At 34.9% G+C, this 17675-nt stretch overlaps 1 protein-coding gene and 1 long non-coding RNA gene across 3 annotated transcripts in view; one reads left to right on the plus strand and one right to left on the minus strand.

Annotated features, from left to right (window-relative positions):
- The window catches only part of MAP3K1 (mitogen-activated protein kinase kinase kinase 1), an 81734-nt gene that overhangs the window by 51854 nt on the left and 12205 nt on the right, over positions 1-17675 (plus strand). For both annotated transcript variants that reach the window (XM_019743245.3, XM_019743253.3), the window contains exons 7-16: positions 412-533; positions 1424-1505; positions 1615-1798; positions 4081-4359; positions 7515-7636; positions 9215-9306; positions 9583-9772; positions 10098-11376; positions 11741-11893; positions 12594-12756. In XM_019743245.3, the coding sequence (XP_019598804.3) occupies positions 412-533; positions 1424-1505; positions 1615-1798; positions 4081-4359; positions 7515-7636; positions 9215-9306; positions 9583-9772; positions 10098-11376; positions 11741-11893; positions 12594-12756 (2666 nt within the window). The remainder of the gene's footprint in view (positions 1-411; positions 534-1423; positions 1506-1614; positions 1799-4080; positions 4360-7514; positions 7637-9214; positions 9307-9582; positions 9773-10097; positions 11377-11740; positions 11894-12593; positions 12757-17675) is intronic.
- Positions 5396-17675, minus strand: part of LOC141570705 (uncharacterized) — a 43762-nt gene continuing 31482 nt past the window's right edge. Inside the window, exon 3 of the long non-coding RNA XR_012495136.2 lies at positions 5396-5530. This is a non-coding gene — a long non-coding RNA (uncharacterized LOC141570705). The remainder of the gene's footprint in view (positions 5531-17675) is intronic.

The raw sequence follows: 17675 nt of genomic DNA on the forward strand, positions 1-17675 counted from the left end.
AGTTGGACCAGTTTATACACCCAACAAAGGTGTCTGAAATGGTCTGTCAAACTTAGGGTATAGAATAGATGAGATCTAAGGTCCCTTCCAGTACTTGAAATCTTGAAACTGTTGGCGTGTAGTATGTTTGTACATTCAAACCTTATAGCAATACTTCATATATGGAATTGTATTCATAGCAAGGAAAGGTTAACTCATACCCACCATCTATAAATACACAGTGGTGCGAATCTGATTTAAAATTATATATTAATAGGAGAAATAAACATTTCTCAAATAGGTATATATATAAGATGCTCCTAAACAAGAATTTCTACTTTTTTCATATTCTAAAGCCAAAATTACGTGTAGCATATGGTATTAATTCTGTTATATTCTTTTGTGTTTAACGCTTTCATTTCTTCCTTATAGTATAAAAGATGAAGAGGAACAGATGTGTCCTATTTGCTTGTTGGGCATGCTTGATGAAGAAAGTCTTACAGTGTGCGAAGATGGCTGCAGGAACAAGCTGCACCACCACTGCATGTCAATTTGTACGTGGCTCTTTTTCTCCCTCTGCTTACTCAGCGTGGTTACTCCGTAAGCTAACCACAGTCGACCCTTGAACAACACGTGTTTGAACTACGCGGGTCTCTTAAACGTGGATATTTTTCAATAAATACAGTAAATGTATTTTCTCTTTCATAATGATTTTCTTAGTAACGTATTCTTTTTCTCTAGCTTACTTTATTGTTAGAATACAGTATAGTATATATAACATACAAAATATGTGTTAATCAACTGTTTACATTATCAGTGAAGCTTCTAGTCAACAGTAGACTATTAGTAGTTTGGGGAGTCAAAAGTTATACATGAATTTTTGACTGCGGGGTGGTTGTTGAAGGGTCAACTGTGTATTTAGGATTTTAACATGGCTTTTGAGGAAATTGATGAGAGAAGAAAAGAAGTATATGTAGGCCCTATGTGAAGTTTTCATCAAATTGGAGTTTAGGATCTGTTATGAGATGAGCTGTGTTAGCCAAGAAATGTAATAGAGTGTGATACCTATGGTAATGGAAGGAGTGCACAGAATTAGAAACCTAATTCTGATCTGGAAGGTATACATGGAGAGAAAGAGGTAGAAGAAGGCCTGTGCAGGCGTTACAGAGAGGGTAACATCAAAGCAAGGTTTGGAATAACATTACCAGGTAATCAAGTGGGCAGATGACTTGAAAAGTAGTAAACAAAGTACATGTTATAACTAATAAAATAGCATTTGCAAAAGGTATGAGCATCAGAATAATTTAACCTGCTGTGTTTGCCTGCTTTTATAGGTAAATACTATGTCAGATTATTTTTTTGAGGTTCCTTCCATATAAATCCTGTACTAGCCATAATGAACAATTATTACATATAATAAGGTTTGTTTTATTTGATTTTTCAGGGGCAGAAGAATGTAGAAGAAATAAAGAACCTTTAATATGTCCCCTTTGTAGGTCTAAGTGGAGATCCCATGATTTCTACAGGTAATATTTAGAATTAATGCCTTGGATATGTTTGATAAAAAAACTGTTCTCAAAGTGTTATTTAAATTTGTTCATTATTTTTAGCAAGCTTTGTTTATTTTTCATTTAGTCACGAGTTGTCAAGCCCTGTGGATTCCCCTTCTTCCCTGCGAGCTGCACAGCAGCAAATTGTACAGCAGCAGCCTTTGGCTGGACCACAGCGAAGGAACCAGGAGAGCAATTTTAACCTTACTCATTATGGAACTCAGCAGATTCCTCCTGCTTATAAAGATTTAGCTGAGCCATGGATTCAGGTAGGTAGTCTTGTTCTTCATTTCTCAAAGAAACTTTATAGACCAATTAAAGTAGTTGTCTCCCCAGATGTTTATAATTTCAGAAAGTACTTTTGCTTGCCTCCATCATGGGGATTGCTTGCCTCTTATTCCATTGGAAAATTTAATTTTACCTTTGGTATTACTATGCTGCTTATTATAGAGTTTAAATTTCAAAAATTCTTTGTATTGTCATCTCCCATCTCTAGAAACATCTCTTTCTAAACTAACAGCCATGAAATGTTATCCAAAGATAGATAGTAGACCCCTTCAGTGCTAACTTGTTCGAATGTATAATGGCATGCCTGCTAAGAATTTCTGTCATTTTTCTTCTTGCCATTTAAACTCAACTTCTCATTTTCTGCATCCCCATGGCATGTAATAGGGGCTTAATAATTGGTGAGTGGATGAATAAGAGAAACATGGTATTTACCTTATCTTAGTCATTTTTATTTGTAAGGACAATTTCCATTCCTTTACCTTCTCTTCTCATTAATGCTTTTCATCCCGGTAAATTGGAATTTCAGTTGGTTAGTTGGTTGGTTTCTAATGATTTCCATTGTTAAATGCTTAATTAGTCCTTTTTAAAAAAAAATATAATCCAAAACCAATGTCTTCAGTAGACAAAAGCAGAGTAAAATATTTTTGATAATCTGTTAAATTCTGTTTAATACTCTTAAATTAGTAAACAGACACACTAACCCAATTAAACTTGTATATCATTAGGATTTGTTTACTTTCTCATATTGTGTCTTACAGATTTTAATTCTCTTAGCATGTTAGCAGTCTATTATGAATCTACTAAAATTTGCAAGCTTAATAAATATATCTTACTTCCTTTATATAGTTCATTAATGGTCTTTAATGTAGGCCCTCACCTGCCCCTTCATGAGTCTTCAAGACAACTCTCAACTTGATACTGAGCTGTTGGAGGCCATTCTTTCAAGGCAGTGGTGTAGTTTGTTTTGCTTAAGCTGTAGGTTGGACTAGGCTCTATATTCCGAGTTTTTTTATTAAGCATATTATGTAAGACAGAATTGAGAGTTAGATAGTGGTATGCTATTTTAAAAGCATAGGAGTACAGAAATAAGTATATATAATAAGTTCACTATATTCTAGTTAATTTATTCTCCTTTACTATCACTTTATAACAAAACACGTTAGTATGTTATGATTTGTTTTCCCCCAAATTATGTCTATTCATCTCTAATATTTAGAAATTTTACATATGATAATTTAGATATTAAGTTTACTTTTAGCTAATTGGCCTGTAATGTCAAAACCATGTACCCTTTCCTTTCTTTAGGGACTCTCTGCCTTTGCAGGCATGGTAGTGACTGTAGTTACATGCATTTTAATTACAGTTACATCATTATCCTTGTCTGGTTTGAACACAAGAATTTTTTTCTTTAGTCTTTGATTTTTCCACTCCATTAATTATAGTCCCACGTATTTTATCTGGTATTTTTCTTTAATCATTTATAGAAGACAAAAATCAAGTAAAAGCCTTTGATTTACCACTATCACCTGCAGGAGAAATACTTTATATATCTCTTGAATACAGCACTCCAGGGTCTTTCTTGATTTGGCTTTCTCGATCTTACTTCAGCTTTTTCTCTGTAAACTGCCTTAATACGAACACAAAGTTGGGGTTCTTCACTGATTTGTTTTGTTTTTGTGGTAAGCATAGGAATACAGAAATAAGCGTATATATATGTATGTATAAAATATATACACATATACAGAGGTTGCCAAAAAAATGTATACACATTTTAAGAAAGGAAAACTATATTAAAATTGTAATACTCAATATATACCAATAACGAAAAATGCATACAAGTCACGTTTGACTTCTGCAATTACAAGAGGTGCTCAAAGTGGTTACCATCAGCGTCCAGACACTTCTGATTATGGCAAACTACTGCTTGAGCAACGTTGACCAAAGTGTCCACTTGTATACATTTTTTTGGCACCCCCGGTACATATACACAAACATATGTCTATCTAATTACTTAATGGAGGCCTCTTAATTTTAGTTGAGCTAATAAATGTTAAGGATTTTTTATAATTACCCGCTAAACTTGAATATAAAGTTCCTCTTATGATTTTTAAGTGGCTGGACATATTTGAAATTGTGTAGTATGGGGAAGGTTTAAGAAATGTTCGGTTTTCCTTTAGTAGCAAAAAAATCATGCTTAATTCAAAATGCTTCACGTTGATTAATTTTGCTTCACATTGAATTAATTGTATTTGTTTGATTATAGGTATTTGGAATGGAACTCGTTGGCTGCTTATTTTCTAGAAACTGGAATGTAAGAGAGATGGCTCTCAGACGTCTTTCCCATGATGTTAGTGGGGCTCTGCTATTGGCAAATGGGGAGAGCACTGGAAATTCGGGGAGCAATGGTGGAAGCAGCTCGAGTGCTGGAGGTGCCAGTGGGCCTTCTCAGACCAGTATCTCAGGTGACGTGGTGGAGGCGTGCTGCAACGTGCTGTCAATGGTCTGTGCTGACCCTGTCTACAAAGTGTACGTTGCTGCTTTAGTAAGTAGTTTTATTCCATAACCGTAGCACTGTGGGTTGGTTGGTTGGGTTTTGGTAGTTTATAGAGAACCATTTTTAAGCCCCAGGAAAACTACTTTCCCTAATTTAATTTTGGAAAATCCAAATTTTATTTTTATTCCATAATCCCAGGAAATTACAATTTTCCATTTAATCTCTTCATTTGGATTTCACTTCATCTGGATATTACTTATTAATCTGTTCAAGTTTTCTTATATACTGTTTACTTTTCTCCCTTAAAGTAGCAGTGTCTTGCTGTTGATATCTTTACATTTTCCTTACCTTACTCATGACCAAATTAAAAATACTTTATGGGATAGCAAAGTGATCAAAGTTACTTTGATTTTTTTTTTTAACTTGATATGAGTAGACATTAAAGAGAACTGGTTTTTAACAAATTTTGTTGTATGGAAATTCAGAAGTGTTTTCACAGAAGAGGGTTCCATGACATAGATTACTACTGGGTTGTTTTTCTAGTTTAACCTGTTAGCAGTTGTCTTTCATGAGTGGGATGGAATGAAGAGGCTATTCTGTTTGTAATCTTGGAGGCTAATTTGACTTTCTCCATCTTGAGTGTGTGTGTGTATGTGTATATCTTTAGAACAGGGTCTCTCAACCACAGCACTATTGAGCCAAATAATGATTCACTGGGGGCAGGGGTGCTGTCCTGTGCATTGTAGGGCGTTTAGCAGTATCCCTGGCCTCTACCCACTAGGTACCAGTAGCAGCCCCCCTCTCCTGCCCCCCAGTCATGACAACCAAGAATGTCTCCAGGCATTGCTAAATGGTCTCTGAGGGTCAGAATCATCCCCAATTCAGAACCACTGCTTTAGAATAATGCTTATCTAGTCTGGTTTTCAAACTCATTAATTTCTCTGCTTTCACTTTCAGTCTTTTTCTAATCCATCCTGTGACAGCTATACCTGAGAGGTCGTGTAGTATGATGGTTATGAACATGAATTTGGAGTCAGAATTGAGTGACCTCAAAATTTATCATCCAAACTGGGATACTTGAATAATCCTGCTAGTTAAATTGGGACTAGCCCAGACAATCTGGCCATATGGTCAAGATTATAGAGACCTTGATACAAATTCAGGTTCTTCCATTTGCTAGCAGTGTGACTTTAGGACTCTTCAATTTCGGCTTTCTCACCTATAAAATAATGGAAATGTTTACCTTTTGAGTTTGAATTAGAAACGTTTATCCAAAATATCTAGTACTGTGTAAGAACATCGAATATATACCAGCCACCACTATTCCTTAAACACCCATTTGATTATTCCCCAGCTCAGAAACTTTTACAGGTTACTGTTTCAGCAGCATTTCCTAAAGCATGTTCTGTAGAAGTTTGGCAGGATTATGAAAAGTTCCCTGAAGAAAGAGTTCTAGGTTCACTTAAAATTGATGAACACTGAATTACATGAGTTTAAATGGATCTATCTGTTCACTGAAAGGCCCCTAGGAACCTCCAATAAGCTAATGTACATTGGGAATCTATAAGAGTAAGGGGTAGGATGTATTATTTTCCAAATTTATCTTACGACGGTCTGTTTTTTCATGTAGCATCTTGAGGGACCAGCATACTATAGAATAGTATAAAGACCAGCATACTGTAGAATAAAAATGTTCTTGGCCCAACTTTTTACCTCTTACTATTTCCAACACAAACCTTCAGACATACTTGACTGCTCAATGCCTGTCTGGTTGTCACTTCTTAAGTTCAGATGATTTCCCAACTAGTTTGTGAGCTCCTAGAGTACAAGGACTCTGTGAATGATACTATATTCTGATTCTGCTGCAGTTATTTAATGTTCCAGGCACAGTGGAAGAAGAAATGGTTCCTGCCCTTAGAACTCTGCCCTTCCTTTTTCCCCTTCCCCATATAGAATTTTCTACTGCGCCATTTGAGAGTTACCGCAAACATCGTGACACTTCACCTCAAATAATTTAGAATGTATCTCTTAGGAAAAAATATACTCTACCATATAACCACAATGCAATCAGCCAGACTTGAGAAATTTAGCATTGATAATAATACTGTTCTGTATTATAAATATATTCAGATATCCCTAATTGTCCCAAATGTCCTTTACACCTAAAGTGGAGATTTTATTTAGATTTCACCAGTTTTTCCATTAATGTCTTTTTTGTGTTTTAGGGTCCAATCCAGAATCTCATATTGCATTTAGTTATTATGCCCTCTTAATCTCTTACTATCTGTGACAATTCCTCGATCTTTCCTTGGCTTTCATAGACCTTGACACTTTTGGAAGTGTACAGGCCAGTTATTTTGAAGAATGCCCCTCAATTGGGGTTTACTTGATACTTTCTCATGATTAGATTGAGTTTATGCATTGTTTTGCAAGAATACCAGAAGTGATGTGCCCTCTTAGTGCAGTGCTTCCTGTCAGGGAGCACATGGTGTCAGTGTGGTTTCTTATTGGTGATGTCACCTTCATCACTTGGTTGAGGTGATAGCTATGGGATTTCTTGTTGTAAAACTAATAAGTCTCTTGGAGGAGATACTTTGAGACTATACAAATATCCTGTTCTTTTCAAAACTTTGCCCACTTACTTTAGCAGTTATCAGTGGTCTTGCCAACAACAAATTATTACTGTGGTGTTATAATGGTGATTTTCTGTTTCCCTCTTTCATTCTGCATTAATTGGAATTCTTCTATAAAGAAGAGCTGTCTCTTAACACCCATTTATGTCTTTATTCATTTTTTTATTTGTGTCAATATAGAGACTCAGGTATTTATTTTATTCGGTGAGTTATCCAGTTATTTATTTTGTTGCTCAAATTATTCCTGCATTGGCCATTGGGAGCTCTATCAGGTTGCTTCCTGTTCTGTTTCTTTTTAAACAATTTTTTAAGCTTTCATTTTGAAACTAATTTGGACTTTTAAAAATTGTAGATATAGCTCAAAGAATTCCTTTCTATCCCATCTATTTATTTATTTAATTATTTATTTGTATCACGGATTTTAATTTGATTTATGGGTTATAGTCTAGTCCTGTCATTTATTTTGTTTCTCAAATTGTCTGAGATTAGCTTATTGTCTCTGATGCTTTTTAAATGTAGTTAAACTGACCTTCAGTTTTATTCCCCCCCACCCACCCCACCTCACCCCAGAAAACGTTAAGAGCCATGCTAGTATATACTCCTTGCCATAGTCTGGCAGAAAGAATCAAACTGCAGAGACTCCTCCGGCCAGTGGTAGACACCATCCTGGTCAAGTGCGCAGACGCCAATAGGTAAGGTTCTACTGATGAACTGCTTCAAACTTCTTATGTTAAAAGACTAGCACCTAGTGAGCATTTGATCCATATTAAATGAGGCTTTGAATATTGTTTTATAATGTGAGACTTGAAATTAAAATGGAACACGGAAAGCTCTTAAGGACTAGGAAGAAGGACTAATGGCAACAACTAAAACCAGGCTAACAAACTGCATAGACCTTCACATTGTTGTACTGTGATTGATTCCCTTTTATTGTAAAGTAATATTTTTAATCTGAAGTCCAGTTGATAAGAACAATAGCCAATATATGTATATGTAGAATTTCATTTTAGAGAATGAATTGCACACAATAGGAACCAATAAAATCATTACACCTGCTTTGCCTTATTATCATGACAAAAAAAACCCACTTCGCTATATTCTGTGTAATGGAATTTTGCTCTAATTATGACAGTTTGTCAAATAACAACCAAAAATTTCCATATATCCCTGCAACATCCTTAAAAATCTACAAAGAGCAAGAGTAAGAGTAACCCTACTTGAAGGGGTTAGATATAAAGTAAAGAAGTGAGATATGGTGATAGTAAAAAATGAGTGCAAACTATGCTTTTATTAGACCACTAGTTCTTTTTATTTTCCCTTTCCATAAAGTGGGAGGGAGGAAAAGGTCACTTTTCATGTAATAAGCATAGGTATAGTAAACAGTTGTTTGGAAGTTTTCATCTCCATGTCCTAGCAAATCTCAGGTGGTAAGAAGCGTTAAATATCCCTTGTTTTGCCTCTGCCATTACACCTGTTTGGTCCAACATTTGTCTTCCTCCCTAAGTCACATGATGAAATTTGTAGAAGGTCTCAAAACTTTGGTACTTAGCTTTGACTTATTTCTCATGAAGTCTTACCTTTTTTGCCTCCATTGTTTTCTCTATACAAGCCTACAGATTGAAAGTATTAGAGGTTTTCTTGTATCTTAGAGAGAACTATAATATCTGGAAAACATTAGGCAAATTAACAATTTGAAAAATGCATTGAAAAATCACATCATTTTTCATTATTAGAATAGGTATTTTTCTGAGAACTTCAGTGCTTTTGTGGTATTTATTGTGTTTTCTGCTTTCTGTTACTTCAGTGAACATCATTAGAAATATTATAAAGAGATTTTATGATATTTGGAACTGACTGGGTATATAAGAGAATATAAAGGTTTGGGGTGGGAAGGTTTTATTTTTAATTCAAAAGATTCTTAGTGAAAATTCAGAAATCAAAATGTCTTAGTCTTCTTTCATTTTTATTTTAACAAGATGTGATAATGAAAATAAGCTTTTTATCTTATCTGGTTTGATAGTTAAATTAATACTTGCTGTCCAAGAGCCAGTTGTGAAGATTCTGTGCTTAACATAAAGGATAAGATAAAATTTATGAAACTAGACCTAATAATGAATATTATTATTTATAACAACACTGTTAATGTGATTTCAGTGGTAGAAAAGCAAACACTTTTCCCCAACTTTTCACAAGGCATTACATTACTGCTCTTCGTTTAATGTGTACTTTATCCAAGATTGAAGTCTGATGTTGCTTGGTTTTATTTTTAGTCGTACAAGTCAGCTGTCTATATCAACACTATTGGAATTGTGCAAAGGCCAAGCAGGCGAATTGGCAGTTGGCAGAGAAATACTTAAAGCTGGTAATAACTTTTTACTTAAAATTAACATAGCATGTTTTATCATTTTTCTTAGCACTGATCTCATAATCTCTGATATAGGGAAGTTATAGAATTTGAAGTACTTTTGTAAATTGATTCAGTTAGCTGTAACATTAGAAATAGAATATGACTCTGAGAGGAATTCTTAAAATTAATGTAATTCAGAATATTTTTCTTGGCCTTATGCCATTTGATGTTTTGTTTTAGAATTTAATATCACTATTTTTCAGTTATTTAATTATACTTTCCTTTTTATAGGATCCATTGGTATTGGTGGTGTTGATTATGTCTTAAATTGTATTCTTGGAAACCAAACTGAATCAAACAACTGGCAAGAACTGCTGGGCCGCCTCTGTCTCGTAGATAGACTGCTGTTGGAATTTCCTGCTGAGTTTTACCCTCATATTGTCAGTACTGATGTTTCACAAGCTGAGCCTGTTGAAGTCAGGTAACTTTTCTTCTGAAAATATATAACATTCCTCTGCCTACCTACCCCGTGCCACACCCCAGCTGCCAAGAACACATTTTAGATTCATGAAAGACTACAAAATTACAGAGTATATGTCGATTATTAATACTTTAATACTTGATTGACATAAAAACCTGAAGTCTAGGCTAATTAATTAAAAATATGTAGACCTTTGTACTGAAATTATTATTTTTTTTTAATTTATAAGCTGTAAATTAGTACCATCTTCTTTTTATTTGTATATTCTTTGTAGTACTAGTAATTTTAACTTGTCTAGTAATTGAATGTGTTTTTTTCCTTTCAGGTATAAGAAGCTGCTGTCCCTCTTAACCTTTGCTTTGCAGTCCATTGATAATTCCCACTCAATGGTTGGTAAACTCTCCCGAAGGATATATTTGAGTTCTGCGAGAATGGTTACTGCCGTACCCCATGTATTTTCAAAACTGTTAGAAATGCTGAATGTTTCCAGTTCCACTCATTTTACCAGGATGCGTCGTCGTTTGATGGCTATTGCAGATGAGGTGGAAATCGCTGAGGCCATCCAGCTGGGCGTAGAAGACACTTTGGATGGTCGACATGACAGCTTTTTGCAGGCATCTGTTCCTAACAGCTATGCAGAAACCATAGAGAACAGTTCCCTTGAGTGCACAGACCATTTAGAAAAAAATGGAAAAGGATTGTGTGCTACAAAATTGAGTGCCAGTTCAGAGGACATTTCTGACAGACTGGCCAGCATTTCGGTAGGACTTTCTAGTTCAACAACGATGGAGCAGCCAAAGCCAATGGTTCAAACAAAAGGCAGACCCCACAGTCAGTGTTTGAACTCCTCTCCTTTATCTCATCATTCCCAGTTAATGTTCCCAGCCTTGTCAGCCCCTTCTTCATCTGCCCCACCTGTACCAGCAGGCACCGCAACAGATGTCTCTAAGCATAGACCTCAGGGATTCACTCCCTGCAAAATACCATCTGCATCTCCTCAAACACAGCGCAAGTTTTCTCTACAGTTCCAGAGAAACTGTTCCGAAAACAGAGACTCAGATAAACTTTCCCCAATCTTTACTCAGTCAAGACCTCTGCCCTCCAGTAATATACACAGGCCAAAGCCATCTCGACCTACCCCAGGTAATACAAGTAAACAGGGAGATGCCTCAAAAAATAGCATGACACTTGATCTGAGCAGTGCTTCCAAAGGTGATGACAGCTTTGGCAGTAGCAGCAGTAGTAGTGCTGTTATACCTAGTGATGAGACAGTGTTCACCCCAGTAGAGGAGAAATGCAAATTAGATGTCAACACAGAGCTCAACTCCAGTATTGAGGACCTTCTTGAAGCGTCTATGCCTTCAAGTGACACAACAGTCACTTTTAAATCAGAAGTTGCTGTCCTCTCTCCTGAAAAGGATGAAAATGATGATACCTACAAAGATGATGTGAATCATAATCAAAAGTGCAAAGAAAAAATGGAAGCTGAAGAAGAAGAAGCTTTAGCAATTGCCATGGCAATGTCAGCATCTCAGGATGCCCTCCCCGCAGTTCCTCAACTACAGGTTGAAAATGGAGAAGATATCATCATCATTCAACAGGATGTAAGTATAGAGTCTTTAAGAGGTGCCAGAATTTCTGTGGACCATACTAAAATAAATTTAATTCAGAAATGCTGCTTTTAACAGGAGTTAATCGTTAGAAGCAGGTTTTTCACATAGAATACACAATGTTTGTATCATTGTTTGAACAGAAATACTTGCCTATTTCAAAGGCATTTCTGGGTGATACTATAATGGTGATCACTCGGCATTTGATATTAGTTACCAACACTGTACATTCATAAGTCAAGTTTGTAGGTGGTTTGGGAAGCCAGACTGAACAAGAGTAGTATTTTGCCAGGCTATTTTCACAGACTCTTACTCTTTTAACATAACAGTAAAAATATTGCTTTCATTTAATATGTAGACACCAGAGACTCTACCAGGACATACCAAAGCAAAACAACCTTATAGAGAAGACACTGAATGGCTGAAAGGTCAACAAATAGGCCTTGGAGCATTTTCTTCTTGTTACCAGGCTCAAGATGTTGGAACGGGAACTTTAATGGCTGTTAAACAGGTATCTACTGAGCATATAAATGATTAAATTTATAAAAGTGAAACATGAGCAAATAAAAAGAATCAGAGATATGTCCCTGTACGTATATACTGTAGTTCTTTAAGTTTTCAGAAACCTAAATTTCAAAGTAGATGTTGCCAAAGCATCAAAAGCATCATGAATTCTATTTAAAAGTTGAAGCATGGTTAAGATGCAACATCAAGAAGGGCTTTTTTTATATAGGTTTTGTTTTTTGTTTGTGCTTTTTATAGCTAGTAAGAGGTATGGTTTCCTATTCCTTTCAGCAGTGTTGCTGGTGCAATGTCACATTGGGATTTCTGTGGTTTACTTTTTATAATGAGCATGCTTATCAAGATAGGAAAATGATAAAGCTTTCATTTTTAAATCATGTTGGTTCTTCTGTCATGATTGGGCTTTTCTCATTTTTTTACTCTGCAGACAGTTTTGGAGGATTGGCTATGTTCCAGTTTTTTGTCATTTTCCTGGTATTTCACTGCTTCTTAAGCTAGAATCTTATCAAAACAACTTTGACGAGGTTTTTTTATAAAGTATCTACATTGCATCCATCAGCATAAATTCCATCTGCTATTAATACATAAGTTAATTTGGGTTTGTCCATTTTAGATCACATTGTTAGTTACAACTGTAAATAGAAACTCATTAGAATGCAAAAACTTTGTAAACATGTTAATTGAAACAGGTGACATATGTCAGAAATACATCATCTGAGCAAGAAGAAGTAGTGGAAGCATTAAGAGAAGAGATAAGAATGATGAGCCATCTGAATCATCCAAACATTATTAGGATGTTGGGAGCCACATGTGAGAAGAGCAATTATAATCTCTTCATCGAATGGATGGCAGGTATGTTCGTGTTTTAAATTACAAAATTAAATACATGGATTTAACTTTCTGCTTGATATTAAATTTAGGAAAAACATTTTAATGGACACTTACTTTTATTAAATAGTTTGGGTTCCTAAAAGCAAAATCATCCCTAACATAGTAGGATGAACTGTAAATACTTTGTCTTTTGTTTAAATATAAATAAAACATTCATTACCTCTACCTTTTAGACTTTTTCATTGTTTCTTTTAAAATGATTGTGTAGCATGGTTTTATAGGAATCATTTCTTTTTAAACCTGCTATGTATATTTTTCCAGGTGGCCATCAATTAATTGGACAAGTTTAAGATATGTTTTAAGATGACAGTATAAAACTAAAATTAATTAAGATATAACTTGAAAATTTTCTTTTTTTTTAGTAAACTAACACTGAAGCATAGTGGTAGTAAACTAACACTGAAGTGGTAGTAAACTACCACTGAAGCATAAAGTTGAACTATTTTGTCATCTACTTGAATAAAGACAGCATTTTATTTTGTATTATGCAGTAGTATATACAGTAAAATAAATGACTTAGGGTGTAATGAATAGGTAGGTATTTGGTTTAACTTCTCATACTTTTTGTGTTTGAAGAACGTATTTCTATTTACAAGTTGTTTTTTAAGTGAAGTACCGTTGACATACGATATTACATTCATTTCAGATGTACAGCGTAGTGATTCAACATTTATATACCTTACAATGTGATCACCACACTCTGTTTAATAACCATCTATCACTATACAGTTAAGATATTGTTGACTATTTTCCCTATGCTACACGTTACATCCCTTTGACTTACTTAACTAGAAGTTTGTACCTCTTATTGCCCTTCACATTTTTCACACTTCCTCTGATCCCCTTTTCCCTCTGGCAACCATCAGTTCTATGTACCTATGAGTCTGTTTCTGTTTTTTGTTGTTGTTGTTCATTTGTTTTGTGTTTTTTAGATTCTACATGTTAAGTGAAATCATACAGTAGCTGTCTTTCTCTGACTTATTTCACTTAGAATAATACTCTCTGGGTCCATCCACATTGTTGCAAGTGGTAAAATTTCATTCTTTTTATGGCTGAGTAATAGTCCATTATAGGGGTGTGTGTGGTTTGGTGTGTGTGTTTATGTGCTTATATATATATACACACACACATCTATCCATTCATTTGTCGTTGGACACCTAGGTTGCTTCCATATCTTGACTATTGTAAATAATGCTGCAATGCAGCATTTGTGCCTGTATCTTTTCAAATTAGTGTTTTCATTTTCTGCCCATTTTTTAATAGGATTGTTAGATTTTTTTTATATGTTGTAACAGTTCCTATATATTTTGGATATGAACCTCTTATCAGATATATCATTTGTGAATATCTTCTCACATTCAGTAGTCTTTTCATTTTGTTGATGGTTTCCTTCACTGAGCAACAGCTTTTATATGATGTAGTACCATTTATTTTTGCTTTTGTTACCCTTTCCTGAGGAGACATTTCCAAAAAGATATTGCTAAGACTGATGTCAAAGAGTTTATGCCTACATTTTCTTCTGGGAGTCTTACGGTTTCAGGTCTTACATTTATATATTTAATCTATTTTGAGTCTCTTTTGTATATGGTGTAAGAGAGTGGTCAGCTTCATGTTTTGCATATATCTGTCCAGTTTTCCTAACACCATTTTTATTGAAGAGACTCTCTTTTCCCCAATGTGTATTCCTGCCACCTTTGTGGTAATTGATCATAGAAGTGAGGGTTAATTTCTGGACTTTCTAGTCTGTTCCATTGATATATATGTCTGTTTTTATGCCAATACCATACTGTTCTGATTATTAATAGCTTTATAGTATCTTTCTCAAGGTTGCTTTGGCTATTCAGAGTCTTTTGTGGTTCCATACATTTTAGTATTACTTTTTTCTAATTCTGAGAATGCCATTGGAATTTTGATAGGAATTTCATTCGGTCTGTATATTGTTTTGGGTAGTATGGACATTTTAACAATATTAATCCTTTCAACCCATGAATATGGTTGGTACATTTTTCCATTTATGTGTCCTCTTCGATTTCTTTCTTCAATGTCTTAGTTTTCCGAGTACAGGTCTTTCACCTTCTTGGTTAAAGTTATTCCTAAGTATTTTATTCTTTTTGATGCGATTCTAAATGGGATTGTTCTTATCATGTCTCAAGGAATTTTTTTATTTCCTCTTTGATTTCTTCATTAACCTATTGATTGTTTAGTAGCATACTGTTTGGCCTCCACGTGTTTTTTTCAGTTTTCTTCTTGTAATTGATGATCTAATTTCATACTGTTGTGGTCAGAAAAGATGCTTGAAGTGATTTCAGTCTTCTTAAAATTTATTGAGACTTGTTTTGTGGCCTAATATGTATTCTATCCTGGACTTAAAAAGAATGTATATATTCTGTGCCTTTTGAGTGAAATGCTTTTAAAAATATCAATTAAATCCATCTGGTCTAATATGTCATCTAAGGCCAGTGTTTCCTTGTTGAATTTTTGTCGAGATGATCTATCCATTGATGTAAGGGGGTTTTTAAAGTCTTCTACTACTGTTGTATTACTGCCAATCTCTCCCTTTATGTATTTAGGTATTTCTATGTTGGGTGTGTTCTATCCTTTTCTTGGATTGATCCTTTTATAATTATGTGTAATGTCCTTTATCTCATTAGTCTTTGTTTTAAAGTCTATTTTGTCTGATACAAGTATTGTTAATCCAGCTTTCTTTTCATTTCCACTTGCATGAAATATCTTTTTCCATCCCTTCACTTTCTGTGTATGTCTTTATATCTGAAGTGAATCTGTTGTAGGCAGCATATAAATGGGTCTTGTTTTTTTAATCCATTGAGCCACACTGTGTCTTTTCATTGAAGCATTTATTTGAATTTAAAGTAATTATTAATAGGTATGTACTTCATAACATTTTCTTGTTTTCTGCTTGTTTTTGTAGTCCTGCTCCGATTTGTATTTTCTCTTGTTCTCTTGTATAGTGATGATTTCCTTTAGTGTTATGTTTGGATTCCTTTCCCTTTATTTTTCTGTGTATTATATGTTTTGGTCTGTGATTGATTTAAGCTTCATGTATATCAAACTGTTTATAGCAGTTTATTTTAATTTGCTGGTCACTGAAGTTCGATTGCACTTGAAAAGCACTACGAATTTACTCCTCTCCCCCATGTTTTATGTTGTTGACACCTTGTTTTCTCTGTGTGTGGGTATATCTTTTTATTTTTTTTAATTTATTGGGGTGACAATTGTTAGTAAAATTACATAGATTTCAGGTGTACAATTCTGTATTACATCATCTATAAATCCCATCGTGTGTTCACCACCCAGAGTCAGTTCTCCTTCCATCACCATATATTTGATCCCCTTTACCCTCATCTCTCTCCCCCCCCTCCACCCTTACCCTTGGTAACCACTAAACTATTGTCTGTGTCTATGAGTTTTTGTTTCTCATTTGTTTGTCTTGTTCTTTTCTTGGTTTTGGTTTATATACCACATATCAGTGAAATCATGTGGTTTTCTGCTTTTTCTGTCTGACTTGTTTCACTTAGCATTATACTCTCAAGATCCATCCATGTTGTCACAAATGTTCCTATATCATCTTTTCTTACCACCGAATAGTATTCCATTGTGTATATATACCACAACTTCTTTATCCATTCATCTATTGAAGGACATTTTGGTTGTTTCCATGTCTTGGCCACCGTAAACAAAGCTGCAATGAACATTGGAGCACACTTGTCTTTATATATAAATGTTTTCAGATTTTTTGGGTAGATACCCAGGAGAGGGATTGCTGGGTCATAAGGTAATTCTATTCGTAATTTTTCGAGGAACCTCCACACTGCCTTCCATAACAGCTGCACCAGTCTGCATTCCCACCAACAGTGTATGAGGGTTCCTTTTTCTCCACAGTCTCTCCAACACTTGTTAATATTTGTCTTGTTGATAATAGCCATTCTGACTACTGTGAGGTGATATCTCATTGTGGTTTTTATTTGCATTTCTCTGATGATTAGTGATGTTGAGCATTTTTTCATATGTCTATTTGCCATTTGTATGTCCTCTTTGGAGAAATGTTTCTTCAGGTCCTCTGCCCATTTTCCAATTGGATTGTTTGTTTTTTTGTTGTTGAGTTTCATGTTATTAGCCCCTTATCGGAGGCACTGTTTGCAAAAACCTTCTCCCATTCAGTTGGTTGCCTCTTTATTTTGTCAATGGTTTCTTTTGCTGTGCAGAAGCTTTTAAGTTTCATATAGTCCCATTCGTTTATTTTAGCTTTTACTTCCATTGCCTTTGGAGTCAAATTCATAAAATGCTCTTTGAACCCAAGGTCCATAAGTTTAGTACCTAAGTTTTCTTCTATGCAGTTTACTGTGTCTGGTCTTATGCTTAAGTCTTTGATCCATTTTGAATTAATTTTGGTACATGGTGACAGATAGCAGTCCGGTTTCATTCTTTTGCACGTGGCTATCCAGTTCTCCCAGCACCATTTATTGAAGAGGCTGTCTTTCCTCCATTGTATGTTTCTAGCTTCTTTGTCAAAAATTACCTGTCCATATTTATGTGGTTTCATTTCTGGGTTCTCAATTCTATTCCATTGGTCTATGTGTCTGTTTTTCTGCCAATACCATGCTGTTTTGATTATTGTAGCCCTGTAGTACAAGCCAAAGTCATGGAGTGTGATACCTCCATTATTGTTCTTTTTTCTTAAGATTGCTTTGGCTATTCGAGGTCTTTTGTGGTTCCAAACAAATCTGATGATTTTTTGTTCTATTTCTTTAAAAAATGCCATTGGGATTTTGATGGAGATTGCATTGAATCTGTATATTGCTTTGGGTAATATGGCCATTTTAACTATGTTGATTCTTCCAATCCATGAGCATGGAATGTCT

The sequence above is a fragment of the Rhinolophus sinicus genome, chromosome 3 (genome assembly GCF_057876585.1).
Source record: "Rhinolophus sinicus isolate RSI-liver-muscle chromosome 3, RSI-T2T, whole genome shotgun sequence".
NCBI classification, from domain to species: domain Eukaryota; kingdom Metazoa; phylum Chordata; class Mammalia; order Chiroptera; family Rhinolophidae; genus Rhinolophus; species Rhinolophus sinicus.